The 12,555-nt window shown below is 37.4% G+C and overlaps 1 protein-coding gene across 1 annotated transcript in view; it reads left to right on the top strand.

Annotated features, from left to right (window-relative positions):
- PTPRD (protein tyrosine phosphatase receptor type D) overlaps positions 1 to 12,555 on the top strand; it is a 496,562-nt gene that overhangs the window by 193,366 nt on the left and 290,641 nt on the right. The window contains exon 3 of the mRNA XM_079789612.1: positions 11,713 to 11,858. Within this exon, the coding sequence (XP_079645738.1) occupies positions 11,713 to 11,858 (146 nt within the window). The remainder of the gene's footprint in view (positions 1 to 11,712; positions 11,859 to 12,555) is intronic.

Below are 12,555 nucleotides of genomic sequence, written 5' to 3'. Positions count from 1 at the left end.
GGGAAAACCCTGTGTTTTCTTACTTAATACCCTGAGCTATAAATTAGAGACTTGGGGGGTGGGGGGTGGGGAGAGTTGGTTGGCAAATAAAGGCCTTCAGTGTCTGTGCTGTTTTGGAATGCCTCCCATATTCCTGGGGCTCTGATAATGTGTTTCTCTGGAAAAGCATGCATAATCTGCACCAAAATGAGCTGGTACCAGGGTCTGCACTGCCCCGGGATACAAATTAGGGACTCGATATTTAAAAATGAATCCAACTGAAAAGTCTTTCCAGAATAGTTGAGTACTGTTACCTCGTGACTATAGGTTCTGGTGTTACCCAAATTCTCTTATAGGAGAGGAGAGATGGATGTTTCTGGAGATAAATCAGATGTTATTTGGAAAATGGGAACAAAAGGACTGTCCAGCATCACAGATTTCGTGGAGGATGGGGGGGAAAAGCCCCTTCCCCCTTCTCTTCTTGGCTTTCTAAATATGTAGTGTGTCTGTGTTTCAGTTCACAGGCGGCAAGAATGCGACATTTCCTCCTCGGATTTAACATGCTGTCATGGAAATGCTGATAGGGTTATTTTATGGAGATGTAGCCTAAAAAAAATAAAAGCAGTGAGAATTACATTATTGTAGTACATTCTGTTCCAGCGAGGGCTCATTTTATTAAAGTGTTTTAAAGGTTTATTTTCATCTGCAAACCAAGGAATTGCACCCTATTCTCTCTGTGCCAGGATCCAATTAATGTCAAGTTGAGTTTTCTGTGTGGACAGGCCAGTCCATGGCCCTGGGTGATCATCTATTATTATCATTGCTCGCTTGTACATGACTTCACAACCCTAGCATAGAACCAGTTGTCATGCTTTCCATCTTTTGTGCCTCAAATAGCTTACTGAGTAGAATTTGAGAATGGGTGGGTGAAGGGCCATTCTGAGCATGCAGAGATCAATCATAGTTAGCAAGATGAAACTCAGGGAGCGTTTACAGCTTACGGGACCCTCCCACCATATCCAACTTGCATGTATGAATGCAGATTCTCTTGACTCTAATATAGAATTTTGATTTTATTTTAGAAAGGATGCATTTAATATGTAAAATAAATGCCATTCTTTTGCTTGTCACATGTATTTAGTTGGAGGAATATCAGAAAATGAGTATTTTTAATATCCTACAATTCTTTGTTCTAATAGTTACCTAATATTAATTGAGACTATTTGGAATCCTACAAATCATTGACACATGGTTTTTTTGGCTTAGAACTTCAGGTCTACAGAGAAGTGAATTTAAAACAAAAAATCTAAATTTAGTGGAAAATTTCTGGAAGGACATAGATGCATCCTTTAAAATATCCATATAACCAAAATAATTGCTTTCTTTAAAAAGGATTGAATGCCTACAAATATGCTAGGTATTATTATACAGAACAAAAACTATGACGTGAGCCTTTTGAACTTAGGATATTATGTTCTCTATCAGAGTATTGGTCCAAATGTGAATAATTCTGGGTGTTTTCAAATATATTTTTAAATTCACCAATTCATTCTAAAGCAACACTGGTATTTTGGCGCATGTATTTAAAAAAATTATTTTGCATTTATCTTTTACATTGTTCACCCATATGTATCTACATAGTTACTAACACAAGGTAATACCCATTAAAATAAAACACTGAGTACCAAGGAAATATGTTTAAATAATAAAACGTTCAAGTGTTTCATTATTGAAAACATTTAAAAAGCATATTTATTTTGAAGATAATTATGAACATTAAGGAATACTATCATGTTTATTATAAAACTCTATATTTTATAATTAACATTGTCTTTGTAATAAAAACTCAGGCAGCTTATTTTCCATACTATTCTATTCTAGGTAAAACATTTTTGTGACATATCAAAACAGATTCCCTATAGAGATACTATTTTGCCTATAAACAAGGTGTTCTTATGATAACATTTTAAATTTCTCCAGTAAATATACCTGAACATCATTTTATAATCTGCTTTAGGACTCACTAAAATTGTGTGCATGTGCGTGCCCGTATACCCTCCCATATTATAGCTCCTTGGGAGAGTGTTAGCTACCTTGCTCTCTTACCAGGGTGGAATTGATAGATGAGAAATGGTGGTCAAATTATTCCTAGAAGATGGATCTATTTTTCAATACATGACCCAGGCTTTTGCCGGTTGTGCTAAGACCTCACTTTGGTTGGAAGGCAGAAGCTAGAACAATTCACATTGTCTCACAGCCTCTCAGCACGGATAGTCACATCAGATCTTCTCTTTGTGGAATTGGTTTGTTATTGGTGTTTAAAGTGAAGCCAGTGTGGTGTATCTCTGTAGTTCCTTTAAAAAACAAAACAAAACTCATACAGTTGATATATTAAATTTTCTTAGAGCAGAAGTAATAGGATCAATATTCTTTGGATTGGTAACATAAAATTGGGGGTAATTGAGAAAAAAGATGGCATTGTTTTTTCTTTTCTTTTTCTTTTCTTCTTTGCCACTTCAATTATATCTGCTCTCATGTTCCTTTTTAAATAAGCCTATTACCTTTCCTGTGTGATCCAATTTGCAGGCACATGGTAAGCAGTAGGTTAGAACGGAGAATAAATGATTACTTTTAATGATGATCAGCACATCTGATGTGATAAATTATGATTAATGAGTAAATTAGCAGTGAAGATGATATAAATGAATCTGATTTGAAAACTAACTACAAAAGATGCTAATGGGTAGGTAGAGTTTCTTTTCTTTGCTTCTTTTTTTTTTTGTTTGTTAAATACAGTATCTGTGTTCAATAGCCTTGTGAGTATATTACCATTTACAGGGGATATGAAAAAAGCCCATAAATATTATGCCATTTTCCTACGTCTTTCCTGAATAGCCTGGGAGATGGCATGACTTTTCATTTGTTTCCATGTAAGGGCCTTTATCACTCTATTGAATGAGAACAGATGCAAGGTCTGTGAATGCATAAGTAGGTAAGCAAACCAGAGGCTTAAAGTGGGAAACATTGAGTTAATATCTAAATGGTGCTGCTGATACCATGTTTTCATTAAAAATGAATGACTGGCATAAGGAATGGTAAGAATGGCTTCACTGATTGTTTCTAAGAATGATTCAAGACCAGTGTATGCCCTTTTGAAATGTACATCACTAAACCGGTGGTTACTGTGAGTGTCTCAAAGGAAAACAGATGGCGAGTCTTACTAAGCATGTCAATAGTTCAGAGAAGTTTTATATCCCAGACACAGTGAATGTAGGGGATTGTTTGTTTTGGTCATGGTATCCCTGGCTGTCTGTTAAATAAAAAGTTATTGTGTGAAACCATACAGCTTTTACTGCTGTAAAGCAAGTGTTTATGACCCAGGTATTAATGCATCTTGAAACAGGATAAACTGGGAATTTATGTAACTACTGTAAACTGACTAATTCATATGAAACTGCATCTCTACAAGATTTTTGAAAAGCAATATCAAAGGCTAAAATGGACTTGAATGTTTTGACCTTTTTAAATAGAAAAGTATTTTCCATAGCATTTAAGTTCTATTTTGAATAGTTCCATCTTACAGATTTTTGTCCCTTTTTTCATCTTTCTTCATTGGTTTATTAATATTCATCACTGTTTTCCTTAAAGTCTGTTATCCCAGGGAGAAATGGAAAGGACAGGATTTGAAGAGGATTTTTTTTGAGGAGTGGATTTTCTAATTTCTTCTTCAAAACTGATTACCCTCTCACCTCTGCTCTCCATCCCTTCAGTTTAGCTAAATTTGGCCATTGATATAGTCATAATTTTCAGCTTTATCAGTGGTTGAGGTAATTGGATACTGTAATATATATTTCTGCTATGAATCCATGGCTTATTTTTAGCATATTTTAAAAAATATGTAAAAAGCCTTTAAAAAGTATAGTTTTTATCCAGTAATTATATAGTGATAGATCATACCTATTGAAATTTTACATGTAGCAGTGAATCACATACAGTGTAGGCAAGAGTAGGTTTATAGTTGTGAGTATGCAAAACAGAGTTTATTCTTGTATTACTGTTTATTATTTATTATATTACAACTGTAAACCTACTTTTGTCCACCCCTGTATACAGATTACAAATTTGTGCAAGGATTTAATTACTATAAGAATAACCATTTATAATACTGGGAAGTTGGAAACAACCTAAATGTTTAACAGTATATTAAAATATACCTATATGCTTTATAATATAAAAATTATATTCAATTAATTATTTATTGACATAGCCCTGGTCACTGGATGGGGAGGTACAGATATCATCAGTGATTCTCAATCCTAGATGAACATTGGAATATTTTTGAAATTAATTATGCAGCCCACCCACTGATTTTCTATTTTAATTGGTGTGAAGTGGGGTCTAAGTACCTATAGTTCTGTGTGTGTGTGTTTAGTCTCCCAAGTGATTCTAATGACCAGCTTAAAAAGAGAGTCATAGCTATGGATATTGAACATGAAAAAGAGAAATGAAAGATTATAAAAGCAAAATCTCTAGGACTTAATAATTGAATGGTAGTGGGACAAAGGAGAAGACAAAAAATGCTGAGTCAGCAAGGCTGGGCATTTGGGAGAATGGGAGTGCCAACAACAAAAATGGAACTGAATAAAAGTGATAGGATTGGGAAGGCATATGACATGGTGTGTTTTCAACACAGTGATTTTGGAATTTGCTGAGTAATCTTTCAAGCATTTAGAAATAAGTTTCTGGCAATGTGGAAAAGTTGAAATGGGAGATATCTTTTTATTAAATCAGGTTTCTTCTTCTGGTATTCCATTCTTTTTACCCTTTCTCCTTCTCGTCTTTTCCCCTTTTCTTTCTGTCAGTGTACATATTAATCCTTTGTCAATTTAAATGTTGATAGGTAGAAACATCTGTGTATTCAATAGAAGAATGCTTTAGTAGTCATTTTCAAAGGAGAGTTGAAGCCTTAATCTATATACATAAAAGCCTAAGCAACCATCTAACCATCCAACCGGTAGCTATGACGCGCAATGACCACCAGGGGACAGACTCTCTGACCGGTAGTTAAGATGCGCACTGACCACCAGGGGGCAGATGCTCACCACAAGAGCTGCCAAGCTGCAGTGACTTGGCAGCTGTGATTCTCAGGTGACACACCAGGAACCAGGAAAGAGGGAGCCCGATTCCAGGGTGCATCACCCAAGGACCACCCTCTCACAATCAGGGATCCCTCGGGGGTTGTTGGAGAGCCAGTTTCAGCCCGATCCCTGCAGGCCAGGCCAAGGGACAGTATATTAAAATATACCTACATGCTTTATAATATAAAAATTATATTCAATTAATTATTTATTGACATAGCCCTGATCACTGGATGGGGAGGTACAGATATCATCAGTGATTCCCCACCGGTGTACGAATCCATGCACTGGGCCTCTAGTAAAATTATAAAATGTGTATAAATGCATAGAATATGTCATTGAAATGCCTAGAAAAAGAAGAGACAAAATTAATGTCAAGTACTTTAAGGGGGTATTTGTATTTCTCCATCATGAACAAACTGAAAGTACTATGTGTAAAATAATACAAGAGTATTCACTTTACTAAACTTGGGACTTATATAATTCGTTAATAAATTTTGTGGCATTGACTTCCTGTTGATCAGGCGTCATAGCTAATTTATCCCAAATTTCAATTGGTTCTTGGAAATTAAACAAGTTCCACAGGCAGCACATTCTGGGTGAACTTCCTTACTTAACCAGTGAAAAATAACGCTATAATACTGTGCAAAGTACTTAATTAAGCCCTTGAACAAACAGTCAGTGTATGTTTTATAGTTAACGAAGACAGATTTGAAAATATGCATTAACTGAGTTATACCATAATGTCTGTGCAGCATCCTTATAACTTTGCATCTTCCCATTTGGCATAATAAAAATATAGAGCGTCACAATTAGATCAAAAGTCCATAACTCACTCTTAACTTCAAGGAGCCTTCATTAATTTCCCCCCATTTTCTCCCTTTTTCCTACTTTTCTTACAAATCTCTATAGTATTATAAACTTTTCTATAATTCTATAACGTAGGAATAATGATGCAATCTTGTAAGACCATGAAAAACATCACATAAGTATTACCTGTGGACACAGACAGTAGAGTAGTGAAGGCCTGGGGTGGGGCAGGTGCTGGGAGGAGGGGATTAATGGAGGGAAATGGGGGACATCTGTAATACTCTCAACAATAAAGATAAATTTAAAAAATAAATAAAATATAATGATAACAAAGATTTATAAAATTTTAGACCAGTGTGTAAAATTTGCTGAAGAGGTGTTTTTTTTTTAAAAATCCCATTTTGAACTATGATGCTCCTTAAACCACATTTTAAGACGAATATATTAATTTGGGGGTTGTAATATAAAAAGGAAATACCAGAAATAACTAGGAAAAGTCCGACTTTGAAGGTCTGTCCTGACTGTGGGTGCCAGAGGTGGCCCTTTCTGATCCCAATGTGATAGATGTCCCCACAATTCTGAGTACATATAGAGCATTTACTATAGAAACCAGTCCAGCCTGGTGACTGGGCCATGATTCTGGCCCTCCTTACAGTTCCACATCAGTGCTGGGAACTCCCTCCTCTCCTCTCACCCCGTTGGGCACACTTTCCTCCCTACACTCCTACTCATTCCTCAGGAGAATCCTCACAGAAAATCCACCGTCCACAGCCACCCCGGCCCCTCTCTGTGTGAGGCAGTGACAACAGGGTGTGCTATGGCTGGAAGAGAATGGAGAGCCCTGTGACACCAGTTCCCCTAAACCTGCAGGCAGGGCCATTCCTCTTAGAGCCGCCCCCAACTCGCCTTCCCTGCTCTGCATTTCTCACCCAACCCCAGAAGCCCTGTTCCTGACCTTCCCTTCACGCAGGTACTTCTAGAAAAGAAAGAACAGAGATGGGCTCAGTGGACAGTGCCACCCATTCCACAGCCACCTTTTAGGGGAGGAGGCAGATGCCTGAAGACAGGACTACCTACCTCTTCTTGCTGACCATTGCCTCATCCTCTCACTTGGTATCATTTTGTCATAGCATTGTAACCTTCCCCTTTCAAGATTTTAAGTACATTATTATGACAAATATCTCTTTAAAAACAAAACTTTCTATTTAAGGAAATGTTAATCAGCTGCAAGAAAGAAAACCAATTAGTTACGTGCTGTTAGTTCTGTTCCCCATCTAACGTATTTCCTTGGTGTCTGCTGAAGCCGCTTATTCATTGGAATCAAATTAGACAAATAGAACCCTCATTTCTTCACTTTTGTAGCTTGCGGGGGGTCGGAGGGGGGGTGCTTTCTGTGAATGCGTTTTAAGGGATTCTCAGTTGATCAGTCGAATTACTGCAAACCTGAATTGTCCCGTTAACCTTTAAGAAGTTCTCATAAATCCCTTTCGTGCATGGGTGTTATTAGTAGATTTCAATGGTTCTACCCTGTTAATGTCTACCCTGTTAATGTAATATACTAAAAGGGAGGGTTTCATCCTCCATAGAGCAGTTTATTAAGGATGGTCAAAGGCCGTTTGCCGGTCTGGGTTGGTTCTGTCCCCTAATTTTAATCCCAGAAGTGCTCTTTAGGCTCATCACCTTGTCTTCAGAGAGCCTAACAACTTGAAACCTGAAAAAGCTTCTGATATTACCATTATCACAAGCCAAGTTACTCTCCTTTGGTCACACTTTAAAAAACATCCTAACCTCCTAGAAATAAAAATCAACCAGCAGCCCGTGGCTCCCCTTGAGCTGTGCAGGAAACAGTAATCTACTAGATTCCTGGAGTTACCGTCTGCTGTGTGAACGCATCCCGAGAATGCAGTCTCTGGAAACAGCCAGTGAGCCGGGCAGACACGATTTGTAATATCGGCCATGCCTCTTTTCTGACTCATATGCATGTTTAGCTTCTCTGCTTTCCGTTTAGAAAATAGACTTGGTGGGTCTAACAGTAATTTGACCTCTGCAGTGCCTGGCATTAGTTTAATAAAAGGTCATATTCCTCACTTGTCAAAACCAGCGTGAGCAGAAATTCCTTTGGCAGAGCACAGAGCTGGTGGCAGCTTTGGGGGGGCAGAAACAGCAGTGAGCTCCAATAATGGAAGGGCCCCTAAATACTGGGGCCCTCAAGTTTTATTGTCTTTCCCCCTTCTTTACACGCTTGTTATTTCTTTTGTTCTTAGACCAGGTGTGATGTTGATGGCTGTGTCTCATGAGATAAACCTGGGGGTTTTCATTATTCAGATCTGAGGCTGCCCTACTGTGTGACTTTTTAGTAGAAGTTTTATGTTTGTTTTAAGTTTTTGCATGGATTATCTTTCTTTTCTTCCCATCTTCAGGGCATGACTTAAATTTGGGCAGTATCCATGACAAAAGAAAGCAGGAGATTTATTTAGTTTCTTTTATTAAGCTGAGATAGGAGAGCTGGGTGCTGTGTATTGGTATTACCCCTCTGAGAATAAAGATTTTTACTTGCCTCAAGCATTTGGTATCGTTATTAAGTTTCATCTTCTCTCTCCTATCTTTCCTTTGGCTGGCTGCCTAGCTGGCATTGATAGCATCAGACTTCGAGTTTCACCTGCCAAGACGATTATTTATGCAACACACATGCTTACTGAAAGGGTTTTACTGTATTTTCTAGAATCTTAACTTTGTATCATGAAATGATGACATTTATCCTTTTTTTTGTGGTTTGGATTTTGTACACAAATGTAGAAAAATTGACATCAGATCCCCTAAGAAAGTCATGATTTTCTTGTATGTGAAGGCTAATTTCTTATATTAAAAAACAAATAAATGTGTACAAGCACTTGTTGTGCCCTTCTTTTTAATGTAGTGTGATCAATTTCATTTTCTTGTTTTAAAGAATACATTTCAGGACCCTTTTTAGGGTGCTTTTTTTTTTTTTTTAAGAAATACCGAGTCTTTATAGTGGTAGTTAATAGGATTCAAGAAAAACAGTTGCAGATCAGAAACAGATTCTAACTGGTTATTTTAATAAATTTTCCATGGCTCAATAGGTTAATTCCATTAATTGACTTCAAGTTCAGAAGTAACAACCTTACAGTAGCATCTGGTAGTCCTGTCTTTTGCAGATTATTATGCTTGTCAATATTTGCATGAAAATTTCAAGGTACGACCTGAAATGAAAATAAATGAGAAACATACTTGAATATTGGAATGGCATGTACATCCCTTCCCCAAGTATATGGGAATTTGCCTTCTCTGCATTCCATTTAGAAATAAGATTTCTATATTTAATAATAACTTGACATTTAGTGTCCCCATTCATCAGTATTTAGGAAGAACTTGCTCCAATACCCATTGCCTGTTTGTAGATTATCAAAATCTCCAAATTTCCTTCATATTTTGAGATGAGAAATGAGATCCTAGCCCTTGGGGGTTGGGGGCGGGGGGGGGGGGGGGGCGGGGAGGAAGAAAGAAAAAAGGAAGAAAGAAAACCTCAATAAAGTGAAAATGACATCCTACATCTTATTATATCTATATCATTTTATTATTTAATTTATTCTATTATTTAATTTCTGATGAGTACATAGTCACATTTATATGATTTATTCCATTCACATAAAATTGATATTTTTCAGGGTTGATTTTTGAAGCTGTGGGCTTTGAAAAGGAAGGTACTTAAAAAATGACAGTATCATAGCATTTAATATAGCAATTTTTTTCAGGGCAATTTCCTAAGAATTTTAGCTGTATAATCATGATTTCCATATTCGCTTCTGACAAGTATGTGGTTATTATCAATTTGCATTGTTTGCCACAACAAAACGAAAAACAAAAAGAACTTCTAACAATTCTTTCGCTCATTTCCAGAAAAGCGACTTCAGTGTTCAGTGTTTTTCATTCCTCTCCCTGTTAGTCAATTGCAGATCATTTCAGGTGCTTCCCGTGCGTCTGGTAATCACCCAGTCCACACCCCTTTCCTAGCAGCAGCAGGGCAAAGATGCTGCTCCACCTCTCTTCTCCTTCCCTCCTTCATCTTGGAAATACCACACTAATCTGGGAAACCTTACAATTGGAAGGGAGCTCTGCAAACTAACTTATTTCACATCTCAAATTTTTTTCAGTTAAGAAACAGGTAATTTAAGAAAACAACACACACACACACACACACACACCCGCAAGATGATACAGATGCTAATAGTAGAGCTGTGATGGGAACCTGGCTTCCCAAGGAAACCGTGATGAGAGTCAGAACCCACAGCAGGTCCGGAGGAGAACCACATGGGAAACATGCTAGATGGAAGGCAGAGAAGATAGTGGTGATGAACAAACAGTGTTGAACTTTGTTATTTTCTCCCTTCTTGAATCTAAGGATTGTTTTCAAAATAAATGTTAGCTATAGTCACTTAAGACCATTTTTCAATGACATCTAACTGGACAACGGGGAGAGAAGAAAAATTGTACAAGGGATTAGAAAGTGGAGAATAAAATGGAAAAGTAAAATGTTTTTGGTTTTAAAAAATGTCCAACTCTAAGATAATTTTAAAAACCCAAGGACGTAAGACAAGTGCAAAGAAATAGGAAAGATAATTAAAATGCCCCCTCTCAAACCACCATCAATAGTGTTTCAGCATGTTTGTCACATCTTTTTATTTGGGGGAGGGGTGTTCATTTTCATTATCCCTCCACATATATTTTTGTATGGTGGTTATGTGGCTTATCATGAATCATAAGTATTTCTCATGTCATATTATAAAAATTTTTCAGTTTTAACATTTATTATTTGCATGATGTTTCATCAGTATGCCATGGTTTATTTCACCATCAATTCCTATAGTATTTGATATTGTGGGTACTTATAATCTTTGCTAAATAAGTAACATGATGAATATCCTTATAGGTAAATACTTACCTACATTTTATGTGATTCTCATATACTAGTAAAAGAGGTCTAGAGCTGGAAACACAAAATGGATAGTTAGTAGAATTTTCAGGGCATGGGTCATGTTAGGAACACTTAAAGGAGAAAGAGGACTCGAGAAAGCCTCCAGTTTCTATCCTTTCATAGTTAGGAGACTTTAAATCTGTGTTAACAGAAAAAAATTTTTTTCTTTGCTATGACTTTGGAGGCTTCTTGACTCCACTTTGATGCCGATAGCAGAATTAAGTTTCAAGGAAGGCAGCCCATAATGATATCTGGGTTAGAGTCACTTTCCCATTTTCCCATTTTCGTTTCTTGCCAAACCTTCTAATTCAGGGCTACATGCTTGTCTCTTTAACATTTCCTAGAATTTATCTTAAATCTCACTAATTTTAATAGCTGAGTGGTGGCAATGCTGCTTTCTGGCAGTGTCCTGATAGCGCAACAAAGCAAAGAGCTAATATTTCTCTCACAGTGATTGATGAGCTCATTTTGTTACAGAGGACAAATTGGATTTTTTTAATACTTGTAATAAAAATTAATGTGTGATGTTGCTTTTTGGATGTTATTGGATCTCTGCCTTAATACAGATTTCTTCAATAAAAGCTTGAGCTGATAACTTGACCAGAAAGTTACCTATGTCCCCCTTTAGCTACCTTCAGAAGTAAAGGCGCTTCTCTAATTCTGTAATCCGGGCACATTTAAGCATGTATGTTTGTATGTTTGTATCGATGGAAATGGGGAGGGCCATGGGAGGGGGGTAATAGTCTGCGTTTGAATTTTCCATCTAATTGTGATCAATTCTTTTTATTTCAGCACCTCCGAGGTTTACACGAACTCCTGTTGACCAGACGGGGGTCTCTGGTGGAGTTGCCTCTTTCATTTGCCAAGCTTCAGGAGACCCAAGACCTAAAATTGTCTGGAACAAAAAAGGAAAGAAAGTCAGCAATCAGAGATTTGAGGTATTAGGTCCATTGTTCTGTTTCTCTGGGGGAAGAACGAATCTGCTGTGTCTTTGGTTTGGATGTTACTTGCTTGTTTTACTCTGTTACGATGTGTCCCAGTCACTGAGATGTGGCATTCTTTATGTTGCATGTGATGGAAAAGTCAACTTCCAAAGGCTTTTAAAGAAGAGGAATGTGGGGGTTCAGATTGCTCACGTTGTCTCTGCATGTACCAAGTCTCAAGTGTTCCTAGCATCTATCTGTTAGCCTCATCCTCAGATGGAGGCACTCATCCTCCCACAACTGAGCTTAGAGGATACGTGATGGCTTCCTACGCCATTGTGTTTCTATGTCATTGGCTCTTTCTGACTTACTTGTTCATCCTTAAACCAATTGGTGTGGACAGCTAGACAGTACTACTTAAGTTAACTAGAATCTACCTCTTTTGCTGGGCGTGAAGTTAGTCCCATTCAACCCCATGGCCTGGAATGAAGGATCTGTGTTTTCCCAAAGGGGTCAAGTTCCTATTACCAGGAGCAAGGGGGATAGATAGTGGATGGAAAATGAAGTTGACCACTCCACCTTGCCCCTGTGTTTTGCAAGTATCATGAACTAGAATAAGAAATTTGCTCTAGTGTGTTCATGCAAAGTAATACTCTCTAAGAAACATAGCCAACCAGGTGGAAGTTGCAGGTAAACCAACTGAAGAAGTCCA

This window comes from Cnephaeus nilssonii, assembly GCF_951640355.1.
Source record: "Cnephaeus nilssonii genome assembly, chromosome: 14".
Taxonomy (NCBI): Eukaryota; Metazoa; Chordata; class Mammalia; order Chiroptera; family Vespertilionidae; genus Cnephaeus; species Cnephaeus nilssonii.
This window is presented reverse-complemented; position numbering and strand designations above follow the sequence as displayed.